Here is a 19,948-nt window from a genome sequence, read left to right as displayed (position 1 = left end):
GGGTAGCAGAGAAGCGCATGCCAAGTAGCGACAGGGGAGAAGCCGCGGAAGTTGACGTAATGATCAACCGCCTTGAAGAGAAAGTCCGAGGAGGACTCCCATATGAAATGGAAGAGGCAGGTCAGGGGGAGAGCAGAGGCAAAAACCACAACTTTGGAAAGCCATCGAAAATTCGGTGAATTGGACATCCAGAGAGCTTATCCGTCAGCACACTGACTTTCAGATCGTTGGCTCGGGCGGCTCGATCTTGGCCTATTCTCCAAGGCCCCGAGCGTCGGAATCTGAGGCGGTGAACGGCTGCAGGAAGAAGGCAAGAGAGAGCATCTCCTGTTTGGGTTGATGATCTGCTTCTGTGAACCCTCGGGACAATTTGTACTTGCTATGACACTGGACACATCTGGACCTCACGGGGCCAAATGTTCCCTGAGACGTGGCCACGGATGGGCTCACGATGGGAAGACCAGAGAGGGCAAACAGACACCAAAGAGGGGGGTGTCCAGGAAAGATGCTACGCCGAGAAGGGCATGACACCAAGGGGAGCCCTGGGTCCCCCAAATGCACCTAAGTGACCCTGTGAATAAAGATGTCCTAACTCGGGAGAGGTGCACCCCGGGCGCAGGATGGCTTAAATGTTAATGGAATCCTTTTACACCAAGATCTTTACTTCCTGTTTCCCAGGTAACAAATTCCCCAAAGAATTCTTACCGCGGAAGCTGGGGTGGTAAGATCCATGGTGCCCGAGATGCCATTTGCCTGTAGGAAAGGAAGAGAGAGGCTTTCAGACGAATCCCCATGGGGGCTCCCAGCGCCTTTGGGGAGCTGATCACATACTCAGTTCCCCATCAGTGCTGTCCTTTCCTGAGGACGAGCAAAGAGAGGCCGTAAATGCTGTGTGAAAGCCAAGCCTCGCTCCCTGGGACTGAGAGGGAGCCAGGATGAGTCAGGCTCTACCCAGGAAAGCACAGAGTGAAAAGGAAGACAAGCCTTTCCCAAGGGCCCAGAGAAGCCAGCAGGCTGAGCTCCTGCTCCTCTAAGAGCATTCAGTGCCCACAGCGACCCCATGTAGCCCACTGCACCTGCTCTGCCCTCCTGCGCTGGGGCCCCTGCCGAAGCTCGGAGGACAGGTGCGCGCTCCAGATAGACTTGGAGATGTCTGGTTCCCTCCTGGTTTCATCATGCTCTCTGACCAACATCAGCAGCCCGCGGAGCCTGCACAGGGACCACCTCCCCAACCCCCACCCCGGCCTGCTGCTGCCCCAGTGTAGAGACCCTCACCTGGACAGCAAAGGAGGAAGTTAAAATTCACGGCTGCGCCTCGCTCTGTAAATGCGTTTCTTTGCGGAGAATGACTGGGTGATGTGCGGCAAAAACTCTGACCACGTTTGAGCTTTCTGACCTGCTAATTCCGCTTTGAGAAGCAGGGATCCCAGGGAAATCAGCCACGAGGCAAGGGGCAGAGAACGCGGTACACGGATCTTAACAGCGGCAGCACTGAATGATGCCCAAGGGAAAGAAAGAAACAGGCAACCGCAGGACTGTGGCTGAAGCAAGTTACTTTGCAAGGCCTCGATGAAATACTACCAAACTCTCTTTTAGAGACAAATGCATGTAGCAAAAGGTAATAACCAGGGAATCTAGGTAAAGGGTACAGGGGTGTCTATTATTCCCTTTTTGCAACTGCTCTGTGGGTTTGAAAAAAAAAAATGTAACATAAGACAGAGGGGAAATGGGTTAAGCACTCATGTGGAAGGCTTGGATTAAGCATCACGTGGAAATCCAAAATTATATTAAAATGTTTAAGCTGTTTCTAAGATTATTAAAATTCTAATCAATAGATACAATGTATTAGACAGAACTATAAAATAAGGGGCACCTTATAAAATAAGGTGGCTCAGTCGGTTAAGCATCCGACTTTGGCTCCCGTCATGATCTCGCCGTTTGTGAGTTCGAGCCCCGCATCGGGCTCTGTGCTGACAGCTCAGAGCCTGGAGCCTGCTTCACATTCTGTGTCTCCCTCTCTCTTTCTGCCCTTCCCCTGCTCATGCTCTGTCTCTCTCTCTCTCTCTCCCTCAAAAATAAGCACTAAGAAAAATTAAAAAATAAATAAGTAAAATGTTTAAGCTATTTCTAAGATCATTAAAATTCTAATAAATAGGTAAAATTGTATTACACAGATATAAAACAAGGGGCCCCTGGGTGGTGGCTCAGTCGGTTAAGAGTCCAACTTCAGTTCAGGTCATGATCTTGTGGTTCGTGGGTTCAAGCCCCGCATTGGGCTCACAATGAGGAGCCTGCTTGGTACTCTCTCTCTCTCTCTCTCAAAATAAATAAATACAACTTTAAAAAATGTTAAAAGAAGAAATATATGAGGAAGGGGTTTAAAGGAGGACCTAGTGGTATGTATACAAGACCCTAAACCAAGGTTAGAAGCAAAGTGTGGGTGGTGCCCACGGTCTTGAGATCGCTTCGGTGGGTTTTTTGTTTTTCCCACAAGCATCCTTACAGGGAACTCATAATCACAACACAACGTGGCCGAATATCCAGCCTCTAAGATGCAAAAGGTAGACCGGATGGGGAAGGGAGAGTTAATGTGCAATCAGTGGCTCACTGGGAGTTCAAGGGCATGAAGAGGGAAGGGCAAGCCACAGCAAACCCAGCTCAGGTAGAGCCCAGCCGAGTCCCAGGGGCCAAACCCTTCCAGGCTGTGACCACGACAGGGATGCGTGTGATGGGGCCAATAAGGATACTCAGCCCCTCGTGGGAGCTTCAGGGTAATTATACCTCCGGGGTACGGGCAGGAAGGGATGGAAAAGGAGAGATCTTAGTTTGTAGCTCCTCCCCCTGGGGCTCGCCCGCCTGGGCCAATGAATGAATGCCACGCTCCAGTCTGACCTTCTGTAAAAGTATGTGGGGCTCCTCGATCCAGAGGAGAAGGTGGGGCCGACACCAGAAACCGGAGCCTCCTACAGGTTAACACGGGCGCTCCAGGCACCAAGAACACCCCCACAGGGACCCTCGCCGCCATCCTGTTTGTTGGAAACCCTCCCTTGCCACGTCGTGTAAGAAGGGAGGCAGGAATCCCAGTGGACCCAGCTCTTGGAAAGTCAGAACAACAAGCACAGGCAGCCTAAGGGTGCTGTTGGGACTGCTGCGTTGCCTTGGCCTCTGGAGGGAAGGCCAGCGGTGCAGCAAAGCATCAGAGCGAGGCTGGGCAGAGACACCTGTCTAGATCCTCCCGCCACACAGTGGGCGACACTGAACAGGTCTCTCCACCCGTCTGAAAGTCAACCTTCTAACATACATCCTGGGGGAAATTATCATCTCACAAGGGATCTCCTGATGCAAAGAAAAACTTAGCTCACTGCCTGGCGTGTAGCACATGTTGAGTAAGAGGTGCCTCCAGAAATTTAAGAAGAAAGGAAGCCACTGGACGGCGTGGCAGATGCCGCTGTTTGCCTACCTTACACCCATGCCCCCACTTGTCCTGCTAACAGAACTTCGGTTTTGTTCAGGGGATCGGAGACCCGTGCCCAAATCCAAGTCGATCATTGTAATCCTAACCCCAGTTTTCCCAGCCTTCCCTGCGGCAAGGTGTGGCCATAGAAATCCACCGAGAAGATTTAAGTGCGTTTCTGCCCGGAGGGAGGGGGAGTGTCTGAGAACAGATGTGCTCTCTCAGGAGAAGTGAATACAGGAGGCCACGGGAGGCTGGCACCTCCTCCTGTCTGTTTCTCCTTCCTTGAGGCCAAATTATGGTGAATGGTACTAAGCAGCTTTGTTGCAACCAAGAGGCAACAAGCGGGAGGACGAAAAGCAGAAAAAACAGAAATGGTTTCCTTGAGCCGCCCAGCCAATGAAAGCAATCACTCACCTCTAAGCTTGTTACAATGGGAGGAAAACCACTCCATTGATGGTTTTAGTTCCCTGTTAGGTCTCTTCAGTTACTTATAGCTGAGAGCCTTCCTAACATTGACAGCAGGAAATCAACAAAAAGCAGACATGAACAGAAGAGGGTGGTGGCACGTTGGGGCTACCCAAACACAAAGCGGGCACCCCATAAGTGCTATGGGAGGTGGGGGTCCCGGCTGCGGAGCTCCAGGGTTACCTATCATCCCAGTGACATAGCCAGCTTGCCGCAGCACCTCAGCCAAGGTGGTCTCATTGAGCGGAAGACCCCCCACGGAAGTGACCGCAAAGTTGTGCGTGACTCCATTGCGAAGGCCGAGCCGTCCGGTGAGCAGGGAGGCCCTGGAGGGGGAGCAGGTGGAGGCAGCTGCATGGAAATCCACAAACCTGCACAGAAAGAAAGGTGATGGGGTCCCTCTATCCCCAGAAAGCCAAACCGAGAGAAACTCGATTCCCACCCAGTCCCCAGGATCCCAGGGCTGGGAAAAGCTCCAAGACCAGCTGAGGAAAATGAAGCTCAGAAGGGTCGTGCAACTAATTCAAGGTCACACAGCTAATTCAAATTGTCTTCATCCAGAATATTTAGTGGATCCTGTTGATCCTGTTGATCCCACGTTTTGCATTCATCCAGTCACTAAAATTTGTATCTCTAAAATCAATACCCGTGGACATTCCAAGGTGCTCCAAAACTTTGTGTTTTGCAACACGCACATCCCTAGCTGAGGCTGAAGAGGGCGGCCTCCTTGGTTTGGCTCTCGTACCGCAAGCGAGTGCCGTCCTTTCCACCGTCCATTGAGTGCTACAGTTTTTGCATTTCTTTGCTTTCTGTTGGTGATTTTGCTGTGTCAAATGGTCCCCAAGAGTAAGACTGAGGGGCTGCCTACCTCTTCCAAGTGCAAAAAGGCTGTGATGTGCCTCATGGAGCAAATACAAGTGTTAGAACAAGCTTCATTCAGGAACGAGTTACGGTGCGGTCTGCCATGAGCTCCGTGTTAACGAATCAAAAACCACAGTACACAAGACGTCTTTAAACAGAAACACACAAGGACAAAAGAAGGTTCTGTCGTGATCTGTTGGCAAAAATGTAACCAGAGGCTCACAGGAGTCTAACTCTGCAGATCCCCTAGAAGCAATGGTTCGGTATTCCGCGATCCAGCGTTCACGGTGACTTTATAGAGTAACTATTGCCAATGACAAGAATCGGCTGTGTCTACTACACATTACTGGATGCCCAGCCTTTTTTTTTTAGACACTGTGGAGAAATAGAAAAGAAGTCTAGCCATTTTCTTGCCCTCAAGGAACGTGATTACACTTAATGTCGCAACTGGCCACGTGGGTCTCCCGATGGGATTATGTGACGTTGATATCATCAAGGATTCTTATCAAGAGCATTGAACCTGAATCTCATCATGCCTCTGGACCTAATTTCCAGGTTACAGGAAATACAGCTGACAGAACAGATTAACTGACACCACAAGGAAATAATCTTAACAAACCATCTGACAACATTCTACGACATTCCACCACAACTGGGGTAGTTCTTCAAAAAGTCAATAGCCGAGCAAAAAGTGGCATAGTGGGGGATATTCTACACTAAAGGACACTAAAGAGACAACCCAAATGTAGTACGTGACCCTTGGCCGGATTCCAGTTCAAACGTGCCAAGAGCACATTTGGGGGCTAATGAGAGAAACTTGATAGGAGCTGCCTGTAAGATGCCATGTTGGGGGGGGGGGACCGTTGTCCATTTTCTGGATTACAGCCACGTAGAGGAATGTTTTTGTTCTTTTTTTTCTTCCGGTTGTATTGGCATATAACATTGTATTCACTGAAGGCGTACGACATAACGATTTGACGCATGTATTTACTGGGAAACGATACCCACAATAAGTTTGGTGAACAGACCTCGCGTCACACATAGCTACCCTTTGTGTGTGTGTGTGATGAGAATTTTTAAGATCTGCTCTCTTGTCAACTTTCAAACGCACAAGACGGTGTTGTTAATTATAGTCACCGTGCTGTGAGTTCCGTGCCTTAGAGCTTACTTATCTCGTGACTGGAAGTTTGCACCTTTGGACCCCTTCACCCATTTCCCCCACCCCTACCCCTGGCAACCACCACTCTGTTATCTGCATCTAGAGATTCTTTTTTTTTTTTTTTTTTTAGATTTCACATATAATTGAGATCATATAATATTTGTCTTTGTCTCACTCCTTTTACCTAGTATGATGTCTACAAGGTCCAACCCACGTTGTCAAAATGGCAGATTTCCTTCTTTTACAGCTAAATAATCTTCCATTGTCTACTACATAATAAAAAAATAGACATTTTGATTACATTTAGGGGCGCCTGGGTGGCGCAGTCGGTTAAGCGTCCGACTTCAGCCAGGTCACGATCTCGCGGTCCGTGAGTTCGAGCCCCGCGTCAGGCTCTGGGCTGATGGCTCGGAGCCTGGACCCTGTTTCCGATTCTGTGTCTCCCTCTCTCTCTGCCCCTCCCCCGTTCATGCTCTGTCTCTCTCTGTCCCAAAAATAAATAAACGTTGAAAAAATATATATATTTTTTTACTACATTCGGAAAGATTTTAGGGGCCCACTTGGTTAAGCTCAGTTGGTTAAGCATCAGACTCTTGATTTTGGCTCCTGTCATAATCTCACAGTTCATGAGATCAAACCCCACGTCGGGGCTCTGTGCTGACAGTGAGGGGCCTGCTTGGTATTCTTTCTCTCTCCCTATGTCTCTGCCCCTCCCTGACTCACATAAGCACGCATGCACGCGTGCATATCCTCTCTCAAAATAAATAAACTTAAAAAAAAAGAAAGTTTTTGTTACATTAAGAATGCTGGTATTCTTTTTTTTTGAGAGAGAGAGAGAGAGAGAGAGAGAGAGACAGAGCATGAGTGGGGGAGGGGCAGAGAGAGAGGCAGACACAGAATCCGAAGCAGGCTCCAGGCTCTGAGCCATCAGCACAGAGCCCCACGTGGGGCTCGAACTCATGGACCATGAGATCCTGACCTGGACCAAAGTCAGACGCTTAACCGACTGAGCCACCCAGGCGCCCCAAGAATGTTTTTATTCTTGAGAGATGTATGCTATAGTGTTTATAATAAAAGAACATAATATCTACACCCTTAGAATGACTCAAAAAAAAACCCACCTTCTTTATAGACAGAGCGAGTACAAATAAAAATGGCAAAATGCTAATAACAATTGAGTATACTGTCCTTTTCATTTTCCTTTATATTGGAGATTTTTATTATTAAAACTTAATATTAATATTTAACATTAAAAGTTTCAAAAGGATGACAATCTGGAGTCTAGAATGAGCAGAGCTGTGACAGGATGGGTGGCCAGGCTGGCCGGGAGGGCAGGGAGGACAGGTGGCTTAAAGGTCAGGTAAGCACCTCAGGACCATGTGCATCCAGGCTGCTGGGAGCCCGGCGGGCGAGCTCAGCCATGCCGGGCAGAGCGAAGCCCAAGGTCCTGGGGTGGATAAGGGACTGGCGCACAGGCGCCAGGTCAGCAGAGCAAAGCCGGGCTCAGCGCCTCTCTCCTCCTCTCCACATGTGACCCATCCTCACCTAGGGGCCGGTGGGAGGGGGGTGGGGGGCCTTTAAAAGTGCTCCTCTGACCACTGCTTAATACTCTAAAACGATTGCCTGGTGCGCCCTGAAAGCGCGCTCCCTCGCAGTCCGCCTTTCAGGCCTCTCCTTCCCTGCCTCCCTCAGGCGCCAGCACAGGGGGCTTCTGGGTCTTTTTTAGGATTTGCAGATTGCCAGCTCCTTCCCAAGGTCGGCCTGCACCTGGCACGCTCACCCAGACCTTTGCATGGCCCATCCTCCCCGTTCAGTTTTCCCGCAAGGGGGCCTCCGCTGCCCTCTCATCAGGCACCCTGAGTGCATAGTTGGTAACACTGATCCCAACCCGAATTACCTGGTTTATTTTTATGTCCTTTCTTTCTGGGCCAACTTCCCTCCATGCAAGCTCCCTGGGAGGAAGGCTTTGCCTGTCGCTCACCGCTTATCTCGGGCTCCTAAAACTGGGCTCTACAAATACAGGGTGGAGGGGAGGAGGGAAGACGGGGAGGGGGGAGGAGAGGGGAAGAGAAGAGTCTTTCCTTCCCAACAACTTCATTGAAAATGTAACCCAACCTCGGGGCCCCTGGGTGGCTCAGTCGGTTGAGCACCGACTTCGGCTCAGGTCATGATCTCACGGCCCATGAGTTTGAGCCCCGCGTCGGGCTCTGGGCTACAGCTCGGAGCCTGGAGCCCGCTCCCGATTCTGTGTCTCCTTCTCTCTCTGCCCCTCTCCCACTCAGGCTCTGTTTCTCTCTCAAAAATGAATATATGTTAAAAAAAATTTTTTTTTTAATAGAAAATGTAACCAAACCTCAAAATAACCATTACTAGGAAGTGAGGGGTGGGGATGTCACCAAAAGTGGCACCTTCCCAATAGTTTTAAAGATAACATGCTGACGTGGAGTTTGCTCATCGAAGTGTCACAAAGAGATGTGACATCGGGGACCCATGTGAAAGCAGGGGATGAGGTCACAGAGAGCAGCCACGTTTAAACACTCCTCCCCCACACTCCAGAGTCTGGGTCACCACCTGCCACCTGCACTATAGCCTCAGGTCTCCGCCATAACCCCAGACCTGGACGGCGGTGGTCCCCAAACCCAGTGACAGCAGCTCTAGACCAGGACCGGCCATTTGCCCAGGCAGTCCTCCTGCCCGGGGCAGTACTTGCTCAGGGGCTTAGACCAGCCTGGGGACAGTTCCTTGTTTTCTGTGCCCCCGCAGAGGCCAGCCTGGGGCAAGAAAATGGGGAAATGCGTACAAATCCCTGCCTCTCACTCAGATCCAGCAATTCGGTCAGAAGACTTGGGACAGAGAGGCTTAAAACAGTGTTTAAAAGGGACTCCACCTGGGGCGCCTGGGTGGCTCAGTCAGTTTAGCGGCTAAGAGTCATGACTTCAGGTCATGATCTCAAGGTTTGTGCCTTTGAGCCCCGCATCAGGCTCTCTGCTGTCAACGCGGAGCCTGCTTGGATCCTCTGTCCCCCTCTCTCTCTGCCCCTCCCTGCTTGCGTGCCCTGTCTCTTAAAAATAATTAAAACATTTAAAAATAAATAAATAAAGGGACTCCACCTGCAGCCTCTCTCCCCCCTACAAGGACCAACTGTACTAAAGAGAAAGCCCTTATAAGTCTATAATGTTTTCACGTCCCTCGTCCCTCAGAGACGCCCTCCGGAGCGACCCCCCAGCCTGGGTACAGCCAGCAGGGCCCTGAACACCCTGCCCTTCGCCATGACCTTGGCATTTGCAGAGGTGCTGGCCCTAAAGAGCAGTGAGGTCTGCAACCCCCCCCAGCAACACGGTGGTTTCCTCTTTTCTTGTTTCTTTCCTTTTTTCTCCGTCTTTTAAAAAAATGTTACACTCAAGCCTAGGGGCGTCTGGTGGTTCCCTAGGTTAAGTGTCCGACTCTTAGTTTGGGCTCAGGTCGGGATCTCACAGTTCATGGGATTGAGCCCTGACTCAGCCTCTCTGCTGTCAGCGTGGAGTCGGCTTTGGATCCTCTAGTCTCCTTCCTCTGCCCCTCCTCTGCTTGTTCTCTCTCTCTTTCTCAAAAATAAATAAACATCGGGGAGCCTGGCTGGCTCGGTGGGTTAAGCGTCCAACTTCAACTCAGGTCATGATCTCTTGGTTTGTGAGTTTGAGCACCGCATCGGGCTCTGTGCTGACAGCTCAGAGCCTGGAGCCCGCTTCGGATTCTGTGTCTCCCTCTCTCTCTGCCCCTCCCCCGTTCATGCTCTGTCTCTCTCTGTCTCAAAAATAAATAAAACATTAAAAAAAAAAATTTAAAGGTACTAATTGTCACTGAATTGTTTGCTTTAAAATGGTTCATTTTAGGTCATGTGAATTTCACTTCAATAAAAAAAAAAAAAAAAAAAAAAAAAAAAAAACCCAGATCTTACAGACTAAGAGGAAAACGCCTGAAGAGAATGTCTCAGGTAGGAGAAAAGGCCTGTTAAGCTGGGTGTCAGATCTGTAGTTCTTCAGATGAGAAAATACTCATTTGACGTTTTATTTATTTTTGAGAGAGAGAGAAAGAGAGAGAGAGAGATAGTGGGGGAGGGGCAGAGAGAGAGGCAGACACAGAATCCGAAGGAGGCTCCAGGCTCCGAGCCGTCAGCACAGAGCCCGACGCGGGGCTCGAACCCACAGACCGCAAGATCATGACCTGAGCCGAAGTCGGCCGCTTAACCGACTGGGCCACCCAGGCTCCCGGAGAAAATACTCATTCAAAACCAAGGTGGTGATCTATCATTTCTTTCCTTTTATTCCCAAGATACCAGCAAGCAGCAAGCCGGGGCAGCTCTGATGGGTGCGAAGGAAGCAAAGGTACAGTCTCTGTCCTCGATGACCTTACAGTTTACTTTCTGAACCAAAGCCTTATGAGGTCATTTCTACTTCACTAGGGATGGTCATAAGCACGTACTTAGCGCTGTGGACATGGCCCTTTACGTGTGTTAACTTGTCTAACACAGCAGCCTGTAGGATGTGTATTGTAAGGACTCCCGTTACAGATGGGGAAACTGAGGCAGTGGGACACGGGAGAGACACAGCGTGTCCCCAGGCACTCTGCTCCACCCCTGCCCTCAGCCTTACACCACGAAGCCAGGTATCCAAGGGCGGTCTTCCAACTCACGCCCGTCCAACTCCAAATCCCATGCGTGTGCCATTTAACCGCACTGTCCCCGCTAGGAACTCCAGACTTGCCTGCAAAGCCAAAGGGAAGGGGCCGGGAGACACCCACTCCACAGTGGGCGGAGGAGACGGAGTGAGCTTTTTACACAGAAAGGAAACGTGCCCGGTCCCCCCAGGCCCAGGGTGAGGGAGGCAGCACGGGGTGTTGGCACAAGAAGAGGCTTTGAGGCTTCGTCATCCAAAGACTGGCACGGCTCAAGTAGGCATGTGCGCACAGGCATACTCGTGTCGAAATGCAGCTGAGAAAATTGCTAATGGGGCCTCAAAGGAGCTTCTGGAGAAACGATGACAAAACCCTGATATGATCGATCGTTTCGGGTTTGGCCCGGGAGTTTCCAGTCCTGATAACCTTCCAGAGAAACACCAGGCACCTGAACGTCTGGTCTCACCCGAGTCCTGCCTGGAAACGGGAGGCCGCGTGCGACAGCCATGGTTCCGGGAACTGGTGCTTCTGGAAAGAAGAGTTCTCCACTGGGTTTCCCCCGCTCCAGACACCCTTGGCCCACGCCAGCTGGTTCCCACAGCCTCCGCCCCACAGAGTTCACCCTGGAGATGGGGTAATTCCCTAACGCCGTGTTTCAAGGGTTTCAAGGGAACAAGTGGCACAGAAGAGACATTACGAGGGAGCCGTGAGAGCCCGAAGAGGTGCAGGCCCAGCCCTGCAGCTGCTCTGGGGAGCAGGCTGCGGGCTGCCTTCACCCGACGGAACGAGGGCACGGAAGGTCTGTGCCCCAACACGCACGGCCAGCTCCACGGCGAGGCGGCTGTCTGTCTCGGGGAGCCCAGGAGGAAGCATGTGCAACTCCCCTGTGTGCGCGTCTCCGGGACTCCTCCGAAGCATCCCCACCTGCCAGACGTCCTGGGGCCACAAAAGAAGACGAGGGAGCCCTTGTTGGAAATGGACTAAGCATTTCAAGACGGCAACGAGACAGCTTTAAACCAAGCGAGGGGCCCTCCGAAAGCACGGAGCCCGGTGTGGCTGCACGGGTCACCCGCCCACACGGCTGGCCCCGCCCAGCAGCGTCGGTTCTGTCTCGAACCCCAGTCCCCTCTCCGGCCACTGGGCTTCCCAGAGCAAGAAGAGAAAGGCCCACTGGCCTCGGGCCCCAGACGTCGCTCCCACGTACCACGAGGTGGTTTCTCTGCCAGTCTCTGCAAATTTATCCGGTTCTGATCCAGATTCATCCCTGCACACCCGCTCTCGCCTTCCAGTGTCCCCTATCTCAGTGAACAGCACTGCCTCCCACTCAGTCACTTAGTCCAAACGCCTCACCCTGATTCCTGTCTTCCCCTCCCCCTCCACAGCCAAAGTACTAGCACATTCTTGAAAAGACCCTTCTTCCAACCATACCCAGAATCTACCCATTTCTCTCCAACTACCGGCTAACATCCGAGTCCAAGCTAGTATCATGCTGCCCAGACCACTACATGGTCTGTATTGTCTTCCCCAGGGCCACCATGTTGTATAACCCCGGGGGGTGCCATTCACACTGCTGTCCGGAGTTGAGCAGTGCACAATCTGTCCAACTGTATGTGGGAACCCTGTTCCCCGCTTCCCTTCCTGCCCTCAATTCTCCCTCCCCGCCCCTTTCCCAAGGGGCAGCTGAAGTAATCTCGAAACCTGTTTATCGACTAACATTAATTCCTGGCTGGAAACCCTCTCGCGGGCTCTCATCGCAGTCTAAGTAGATCCAAAGTCATTTTCGTGGTCTGCAGGCCCTCCGTCAGAGCTGCCCAGCCTGGAGCTGGAGCACACAGGAAGGGCCAAACGGGCCCCAGTTTTCCAAGATCGGGTTCCTCTCGGCCCCGGGGGCAGCCCGGTGGGGCCCCGGGGCAACTGGAGGCCCCGGGGCAGTCTTACCCCAGCTGTGTGCGCCAGTCCAGGGAAAGCACTCCCCCGAGAGCACATGGAGACAGTCCTTGGGCAAGGGTGCCAGGATTGTCACCTCTAACTGCCCAGGGGCCTCGCTGGAGTTCCACTAACCACAGCAGAGCTTGCTGGGGGAGAGGGAGGAACCCACAGTCCTTTCCAGCAAGTAGCTCACACTTTAGAGTGTCAAGACATGTGGGTAAGAAGACAAAATAAGACGGGCCCCATCTGAGAAGTACAAAGAAAAGTGCTGTGGGAGGCAGAGGGAGAGTGATAGGAAGGGTTTGTTTGGACAAACGAAGCTGGGCTCAATCCCAGCCGCCCCCCCCACCGCTCTGGTGTGAGACAAGACAGGTAACGGCATCTAGGCCTCAGTATCTTCCTCTGCAACACGGGCCTAACACACTTACTTCCCCAGCTCATTTGAGGGATTCGGTGGGACGATGTGCACAAACCCCCTAGCAGAGCTCCAGGTGGAGAGTAGGTTTCTACAAACGTGTGGTAGTCAAGGTAATTCGTGTCCTCGTTCGCTAAATGGGGAGGCAGAGGGCGCCCCAGGCAGGTAGGATAGCACGGAAGCTGGGAACCCACGGGCGGGATTCCAGGCCGCTTGGCTGCTGTTGCCACCATGCAGGCATCAGGTTCACTGCCACAGGTTATGGCACACGTCACCTCGGCCTCAATGGGCACAGAACCAAGCTCAGAGTCCTTTCTCCGAGACCTCACGTCTGCCTCCCTCCCAGTAAACCCGGCTGGAAACTGAGGCATCGCCTTCCAGTCTGTCTCCCACCTCCCCCTCTTTCAGCAGCTCCCATTCCAAACGGTGCCACCCAAGGTCAATATGGCTGTCGTCCCTCGTCCGAACCACTTCGGTGACCTTCCAAGATGCCAGGCTTGCTCTCTGCAGCCCATAATAACATGTCAGTGGGTCATGCTGTCCCCGGACCCCAAGTCTTCAGTGACTTCCTTCTGTGTGGCCACCATAACCCCGCACGCTCTGGCTCAACCCACTTCTTCAGGCTTCTGACTCATCGCTGCCCGATGTGGGTTGAATCGTGTCCCCCAAAAAGGCACGTTGAAGTTCTAACCCCCGAGCCCCAGAACGTGACCTCATTGGATGGTTACACTGAGGATGTAGTCAGTTAAGGTGAGATCGTGCTGGATTAGGGTGAATCCTTAACCTCACGTAACTGGTATCCTTATAAGAGGGGGAGAGAGGGGCGCCTGGGTGGCTCAGTCGGTTGAGCGTCCGACTTCGGCTCAGGTCGTGATCTCACAGTTGGTGAGTTCGAGCCCTGCTTCGGGCTCTGTACTGATGGCTCAGAGCCTGGAGCCTGCTTCGGATTCTGTGTCTCCCTCTCTCTCTCTCTCTGCTCCTTCCCCGCTCACACTCTGTCTCTCTCTCAACAATAAAGATTTAAAAAAAAAAATTAAAAAGAAGGGGAGAGAGACCAAGAGGAAAACGCCACGTGAAGACACAGCCACACAGAGGGAAGGTGGTCACGTGATGACAAAGGCAAGGGTTGGAGTTCTTGCTACAAGCTGAGGAAAGCCTGGGGCTCCCAGAAGCTGGAAGAGGCGAGGAAGGAAATCATCCTAGAACCTGAGTGGGGGGGGGGGGAGGCATGGCTCTGTCGGCACCTTCATGCTTCCCTCCCGGCCTCCGGAACTGTGAGAGAATACATTCCTGTTGTTTTATTTTTTAATTTAATTTTCTTTAAAAAAAAATTTTTTTTAACGTTTATTTATTTTTGAGACAGAGAGAAACAGAGCATGAACAGGGGAGGGGCAGAGAGAGAGAGGGAGACACAGAATCCCAAACAGGCTCCAGGATCTGAGCCGTCAACACAGAGCCCGACGCGGGGCTCGAACTCACGGACTGCGAGATCATGACCTGAGCCGAAGTCGGATGCTCAACCGACTGAGCCACCCAGGCGCCCCTTTAATTTAATTTTCTAAATGTCTATTCATTTTTTGCGAGAGGGAGGGAGGGCGTGGTTGGGGGAGGGGCAAAGACAGAGGGGGGCACAGAGGATCCGAAACAGGCTCTGTGGCGACAGCAGTGAGTCCTGGGTGGGGCTCGAACTCCCGAACCGTGAGATCATGACCTGAGCCGAAGTTGGACACTGAACCGACTGAGCCACCCAGGCGCCCCAAATTCCTGTTGTTTTAAGCCGTCCGGTTTGTCGCACTTGGTTATGGCCACGCCAGGACGTGAATACATCACCCCACGAAGCCCCGAGACGTCTGGCATCCCTCCCCGCCTCACGTCCCACACGCACCTCTCCAACCCAGCACCTCGACTTCCTGCGCCTCGGCCCGGAGAGCCTGCCCCGTCCTCTTGCCCGTCCACATGCCCACCTATCCTCCGCGAGCCGGCGCTGGCACCATTTTGCCTCCCCCACCCCACCCCCGGGAGGATGAGCCTAGACTTTGACTTCCGGAGCCCGTGAAACTTCCTTGCGGCCTTTTCGTGTCTGAACGTAGACGTTCGTCTAACAGCGTCTGTGCCCCACACCCCACCCACCCCACCATGGGCACAAGACCCTGCCGTGGGCTAAGCAGGGTAACACCACCTCTCGTCCCTCATCCTCGAGGACCATGACCCAGGCAGGGCTAGTCAGAATCCAACCTGGAACTTTCTGAACCAGACAGTAAGGAATAGCTCTCTCGTTCCCTTTGAACCTCAAACCATGAGAACGGAGGCAAGAGCCACATCTCCCATCATATGGAGGAGCCCGGAAGAATCTACCCGTTGGCTCAGAAGCCCAGCACAAGACAGAATCTCTGTAGAGGTTAAGTTGATAAGCGAAAGCTACGCCCCTTATGTGCGTGGGCCGGCTGAGCAGTGTTGCTGCCTCTTATGACCAGAGAGTCCTGGCTATCACAGTGTGGGTGTAATAGGATAGGAGCCCAGAATATTCCAGTGAGCAACATGAAGCCCTGCCCTCCAGTTGCCCAAAGTTCAGGAAGGGAGGTGGATAATCCCAGCGTGCGAGAGAGCTCTGTGAACACTAGGCACAGGGTGTTCCGAAAGCACACAAGGAGGGCGTACACGTGTGCCGGTGAAGCGAGTGCGTCTCAAAAGAAGCCACGTGTGTGCTGAGGCTTAAAGTATAAATAGGCGTTAACTTTGTTTACGTGTGTCTTATCGTAATAAAAACAGCTGCTGTTTATCAAGCGACTGCCACCCTAATCATATTACGGATATTAGTTCAAATCACTAGGATTCCCCGTTTTACAGATAAGGGAGGTGAGGCAGAGAGAGTTTAAGTTGCTTCCCAAGACCATACGGCTGGCATTGAGGGGGGATGCACCGTGCCCAGTCCAATCACCGTGCCGTACGGAAGACTGTAGACCCCTATATTTGGGAAATGACAGAGCTAGAACTTCAACCCGGGCCTGCCCACCCCAAATCCCATGCTCTTTCAAGTCCCTTTCCATCTGAGAGAAGGCTGGCTGGAGCTGGGCCAATCCAGAGGTTGGTAAGGTAAACGCAGAGGGAATTACCTTTGGCTAGGTGACTAGTCTTGGGCTACAGAGGTCCCGGGACTCAGCCCTGGTGGTGCCAGCCCCAGGAGCCTGACTCACACCCATGCAAACTACGTGAGCCTAAGAGAGACATCAGAATGCCTGTCTCCCAACTGACTGCCAGGGGTCAGCTCAGGAACCAAAGCGTCAGCGTGGTCAACAAGCTTTCTTCTTGGGCATGAATTACAGGGGAAATCAGAATGCAAAGCTTGTCTTGATGAGTGTGGAGTTAATTAATGCTAAGAGAATTCCAATGGACCATGGAAAAAATCCTTCAGACTGAGCTTTGTCGGTGGGTCTGGGAGGCAAGGGGGCTTTGTTGCCCACCATCGTCTTCTTCCCTGGTGCTATGGACTGAACGTTTGTGTTGAGGCTCCAACCTCTAAGAGGGTGGTATTGGCAAGTCAGGGCTTTGGGAGGTAACTGGGTTTAGATGAGATCTGGAGGGTAGAGCTTCTATGATAGGATCAGTGTCTTCATAAAGATGAGGAAGACCCCAGAGGGCTCCCTCCCCTCCATGTGAGACACAGTGAGAAGGTGGCCATCTGCCAGCCAGGAAGAGGGTCCTCGGCAGAGCCCGACCACGCTGGCTACCTGATCTCGGAATTCACGGCCTCCAGGACCGTGAAAAATAATTCCTACTGTTTAAGCCACCCAGTCCATTACATTTGTTACACAGCCTCACTGACCAGTACACGTGGGCAGAGCCGGAAACACATCGTCTAAACGCTGTCCCTGCCCGCCTGTCCTTAACAGCTGTCCTGGGGATGGTGTCTCCTCGAGCATGCAACACCACCCTCGCGGGAACGGCTGTCGCGCGTTTCTACGGCAAACAGAACTTCGAGTCCACCCCTCCCCCAGACCGTAGGTTCCGTGAGGACAGGGTCAGAGCTGCAAGACCGGCCCCAAGCGGGGTGCCTTGGAGGCGTGGAGCCACTCCAGCAACATCTGGTGAGTGAGCAGACAAAACTGGAAGAGGTCACCTGGCTGGAAAAAAATGCATTCATCCAGTTTTCACAAAATCCCTTAAGCTGATGCTCGTTAGGGATCGATTCTTTCCTCGAAGCTCAACTCTCAGAAACAATCTTATCTCCTCTCTTTCCAAGTCTTTAGAGCCCTGACCGTACCCTCGCCTCCTAAAAGAGCCAACAACATCCCTGGCGGCCCAGGGAACTGACCTGCACGTCACTTTCCCCTCTGCCAGCCTCTGTCTCCACGTGGCGGAGACCAATTAATAAGCGATAAAATGGTCTTGCTATTTGGAAAGCCTCTTTTGTTTTTCCCCAAATCTATCTGGGCAGGCTCAGGCCAGTTCACCAACAGGGGTCCTCATTAAAGTCTGAAAATACATTGTAAAGGAAAGCTGGAAATACAAAGCCAGACATTACAGCAGCCTGTTAACGGGAAAATCAACGCAAATTAAGACACAGCCAGACAGAAGCCAAAGCAACTTGCCATTGCATAAATTACGCGTATTAGAATCAGAAAACGTTAGGGCTGGAAACACGGCCACGAAAGCCCTGGAGAGACAGAACATGGCGAAGTTAAGCGTGTCCAGCCTTCATCTGTGAGGAATTTAAGATAGACGATGACGCCTTCTGCACTAACTCTCTAAATGGCTCTGTACCTGGAATAAAGGCTATCTTTGCTCCATTCATAATTTAAAGTCTTGGAGGCAGAAATAGGTTTTAAAAATTATTTGTCGTGGCCTTTGTGTGTAGAGGGATGGGGCGGGAGGTGGAACCCAGAAAAACACCAGCGCAGCTCGACCTCCATGTGACCTTCTGTTAAATGGGAAGAGTGACCAGTCAGCGCTCAGAAAGTCATTGGGGGGGTCACTGGGGTAATGGATATGCAGGCCCTTTGTAAACTATGAGCAAATGTGGCAGCAAAGAGTAAACTTGGTGTGTTTTGTTTACTTTTCCATCCTTCTATCCTTCCTTCCTTCCTTCCTTCCTTCCTTCCTTCCTTCCTTCCTTCCTTCCTTCCATCCTTTCATCCGTCCACTCATATTCTTGTTCTTTCCAAAAACAGGTTCCCAGCAGCCGAGCATGGTATGATCCTTGGCGATCTCCCCCTTTCCTTTTCACATTCTTGTTGCGGATATGCGCGCATGCACGCTCAAGGAAGGACACACACAAGGCACGAGACAAGATGCACACACAAGCCAGCATCTCGCGCCTCCTGGATCGGACACTTCTCCCCACACTCATGACCTTGGGCCGTGCCATTCTGGAGGTTCCTGCAATCTGCCCCCTGCCTCCCCAGCTGCCAGTGTGGGCCACTCCCCAGCAAGCTGGAGCAATCCAGCTCAAATGCAGGCTGAGGACTTCAGTCCTCAGGGCCCCCACTGCCTCCAGGACCAAGTCTGAACACTAGAACGTGCATAGGAGGCCTTTCGCTGGTGGGCACGTCCGTTGGTCCAGCCTCACGCTCCCAGCCACATTCAGCCACTGGAATGGCAGCCCCAGAAGAGCGAGGGCTTCTGGTTGTCTGGATCATGGATGCATTCCCAGCACCTAGGACAGGGCCTGAGGGAGCCTCTAGGAATATTTGTCCAGTGAAAGGGCACTTTTCAGTTCTGAGCCTTTGCTCACGTTTTCCCCTCTGCCTACAACACGCTTTCCTCTGCCTTCATCCGGCTAATTCCTACTCGTCTTTAAGGTCTCAACAGTGAGATCCTTTCTCCAGTACCTCTTGGCTTCCCTCTGGAGAAATGGCCTCTCTCTTCCCGCAGCCCCTCAGGACTATCTTTAACATGCTTCTGGCTCTGGGCTCTACCGTCCAAAAGGCAAGAAGCCCCAGCATGGACCTTTTTCATTCCTGATTGTCACCAAGGGTAAGTAAGGTGCTAATTCCATCCCAGAAGAGTCCAATTCAGTTCCATCCAATCTAGGTTATTAAAGCCCCGGGACAATGGGTGGGAGGTGTGGGGTTCCTGCTCACAGTACATTTCCTTTCTGTATTCTAATACTTTTTAAAAATAATTTTTTTTAAGTTTATTTATTTATTTTGTGAGGTGGGGGGGGGGGCAGGGTCGGGTAGAGAGACGGAGAGGGAGAGAGAAAATCCTAAGCAGGCTCTGCACTGTCAGCACAGAGCCCCATGCAGGGCTCGAACTCACGAACCTGGAGACCATGACCTGAGCCGAAACCAAGTGTTGGACACTTAACTGACTGAGCCACCCAGGTGCCCCTTCTCCCCTCACCCCCCAGTCACCTTCTGCATTCTAAAGGCTGCCTTTCTTGTCTTACCCCCACCCCCCGGCTGGAAGACTCTTAGGGTGCAGCATTTGTCTTATGACCTGCTCTGACCAGAGACTTGTCAAACGAAGTAGGCGGGAGACTTAAAAGGTAACAGCCGCTGGACAGGCAATTTTGAACTCGCAGTTGGCACCAGGGCCACACTGGCTAATATTTCAGTTGGTTTTCTCTAAGATTGAGTGCTACCTAGATGATGGTGCTCCTACGTGTCCCCATCTACTAAAGCCACGGGGCCCAACGCTGCGGGACCTTTCCTGTAGGCTTCACCGTGGCCCAGTTGGTAGGTGGGCATTGCCTGACTTTACGTCCACTGGACCTACTTACCCAAGGGCAAAGATATAAAACTGTCTGTCTCGTGTCGCTGAGCAAATTTCTCGAAGTTCGCGGCGAAGGTCATAGGACAAGAGGTTTTCTTCCTCAACCCAGGGTCTGAATGACTGTTTGGGGGGTGGGGATAAAGCTGGAAGGGATTACACGGTGGGGTTGGAATCTTTCTCTTATTAATAGAAGTCTCACTCAGAATGTTCTTTCTACCCTAGCTCTCATGAAGACCTCATTACCATCCCCTGCAGCTGTGAGTGCCAGCCTGGCTCTCGGCTTCCCTGGGATTGC

General features: G+C 52.1%; 1 protein-coding gene and 1 long non-coding RNA gene across 6 annotated transcripts in view; one reads left to right on the top strand and one right to left on the bottom strand.

Annotated features, from left to right (window-relative positions):
• The window catches only part of ARSG (arylsulfatase G), a 109,091-nt gene that overhangs the window by 42,338 nt on the left and 46,805 nt on the right, over positions 1-19,948 (bottom strand). For all 5 annotated transcript variants that reach the window (XM_023244620.2, XM_023244621.2, XM_023244622.2 and 2 more), the window contains exons 3-4: positions 4,106-4,293; positions 706-753 (exon numbers count right to left, since the gene is read on the bottom strand). In XM_023244620.2, coding sequence (XP_023100388.2) covers positions 706-753; positions 4,106-4,293 — 236 coding nt within the window. The remainder of the gene's footprint in view (positions 1-705; positions 754-4,105; positions 4,294-19,948) is intronic.
• Positions 16,954-18,983, top strand: LOC123382086. The gene is made up of 3 exons (XR_006589864.1): positions 16,954-17,024; positions 18,108-18,127; positions 18,811-18,983. It is a non-coding gene; the product is annotated as an uncharacterized LOC123382086 (long non-coding RNA).

The sequence above is a fragment of the Felis catus genome, chromosome E1, assembly GCF_018350175.1.
Source record: "Felis catus isolate Fca126 chromosome E1, F.catus_Fca126_mat1.0, whole genome shotgun sequence".
Classification (NCBI taxonomy): domain Eukaryota; kingdom Metazoa; phylum Chordata; class Mammalia; order Carnivora; family Felidae; genus Felis; species Felis catus.
This window is presented reverse-complemented; position numbering and strand designations above follow the sequence as displayed.